This window comes from Poecilia latipinna, unplaced genomic scaffold, assembly GCF_001443285.1.
Source record: "Poecilia latipinna isolate Pla-1442-1.1 unplaced genomic scaffold, P_latipinna-1.0 Scaffold1477, whole genome shotgun sequence".
NCBI lineage: Eukaryota > Metazoa > Chordata > Actinopteri > Cyprinodontiformes > Poeciliidae > Poecilia > Poecilia latipinna.
The window spans coordinates 23205-24879 of NW_015114093.1; the positions used below are offsets into that span (position 1 = coordinate 23205).

Below are 1675 nucleotides of genomic sequence, written 5' to 3' on the forward strand. Positions count from 1 at the left end.
CCCTGAAAAGTTACACATGCTGAAATTATGCGGCCAAAAATGAGGAAGGACTTGAAATGAAAACTGCCGTTTACTCACAGTTTAAAGTCAGGAATCTGACCGTGTTATGCACTGCCCCGAGTGAAAACAACCCAGAGCACAGCAAGCATCACTTGTTGGTTTAAATATTCACTTCCACCACTGTCAGAGTAGAAAAAAAATTAACCCGAAAAAACACAGGATAGAGGTTCAATCACAAAAAAAAAAAAAAAAAACGGATAATTCAGTCTGCCGGTATCAGAAGGCAAAAAACAAGGCGGAAATAATTAGGCCGTTTGTGGTACCGTCATCTTTTCTTTTCTCCTGAAATGGGAAAGGACATTTGCTACAAATACATCAAATATACCTGAAATCAAAACAAAGCCACTTTTTAAGGAATGTGAACTGGAAGTGGTGTTATCACAGCTGAAATTAAGACTCATATACTGCATCACACTGACAAATAAATACACTTCTTTTCTCAGGGGGGCAGAGAGAGGACGAGGAAGCTTCGGGTCGGGTCTACGGGTCTTCACAAATCCATAAACGACGCCATCAGCTGCTTACAGTATCAACAAATTAGAACTGCGCTCTAAGATTTAAAAAGAAAAAAAAAAAAACACCTGGCCCACAGTTACCATGCTCATTGGTCCGGGGGATGCGGAGACTCGCTTTGTTCATTTTCAGCCTGATCTAGGAGTGTGTGAGGACTGACTTTTTTTTTTTTTTTTAAACTGCAAAAGTCCTCAGGAGAGACAGACGCCGACGATCCGCCGGGCTACATCAGCTCCACGTAATTGGCCGGGAACATCCCGAAGTGGCCGTCCGGACCGAATCCCCGCCACCAGCCCTCGTCGATCATTTCGATGCCGGTGATGACATCGTCCGGGTCGAACGAGATCTCGGTGCCGTCGGCTGAAAAGAGCAGAGAAGGAGCGGCGCATCAGCATGAGCAGACGTAAAGCTGCGGTTTTTACGGGCCTTATGTGCTGCGTGTAATCAGCAGAGATCAGCGTCTCTGACGGTATGGGGGACATTAGTAAGCACATGGTATGAGTCACCAACACCCACATCACAAAGCTGCATTCGTGCTGGACAATAACTGTGAAGGGGTTTGGTGCAAAATATGCTGCTCAACAACATTATCAACTAAAATAAATTTAAAAAAAATTTAAAAAAAACTTATTTTTTGCGCTCTAATAACATGCAGCTGTTGTCTCTTCACCTCCCAGATACCTAGAATATGCAACCGAAAGGAGAAGTGATGAAACGGCACGGTCACCCAGTCTTTGAGAAAATAAACGTGCCCTTCACTTCTCAGAAACATGTTTACATTAAAAACAGCTAGATGTGTTGGTGATAGATGCTGCTGTCCTTCCCAGCAGTTTTCCCACATCAGCCTCTGTTTGCAAAAGATGAAGCAGTGACACATAATTGAGTCACTGGTAAATATCATACTTTCAAAATCTGAGAGAGAAAAAAAATGGTTTGTAGACTTTTAAGGTGATGTTGTAATAGAGAGCAGAGTTTTTCCTGGCTGTGTTAAGCAGGGCTTAAAGAGCTCCGGCCGGGGGGCAGGATTTCCGGCTTTTGACCAAACGGCCCGCCTCAACCAAACTGTAGATAATAGACAAAGATGTCTGCCAATCAGAACTCT

At 43.7% G+C, this 1675-nt stretch overlaps 1 protein-coding gene across 5 annotated transcripts in view; it reads right to left on the reverse strand.

Annotated features, from left to right (window-relative positions):
• Window positions 1-507: 507 nt before the first annotated feature.
• The window catches only part of dbnlb (drebrin-like b), a 17348-nt gene continuing 16180 nt past the window's right edge, over window positions 508-1675 (reverse strand). For all 5 annotated transcript variants that reach the window (XM_015057636.1, XM_015057640.1, XM_015057639.1 and 2 more), the window contains one exon: window positions 508-933. In XM_015057636.1, the coding sequence (XP_014913122.1) occupies window positions 797-933 (137 nt within the window). In that variant the 3' untranslated portion in view covers window positions 508-796. The remainder of the gene's footprint in view (window positions 934-1675) is intronic.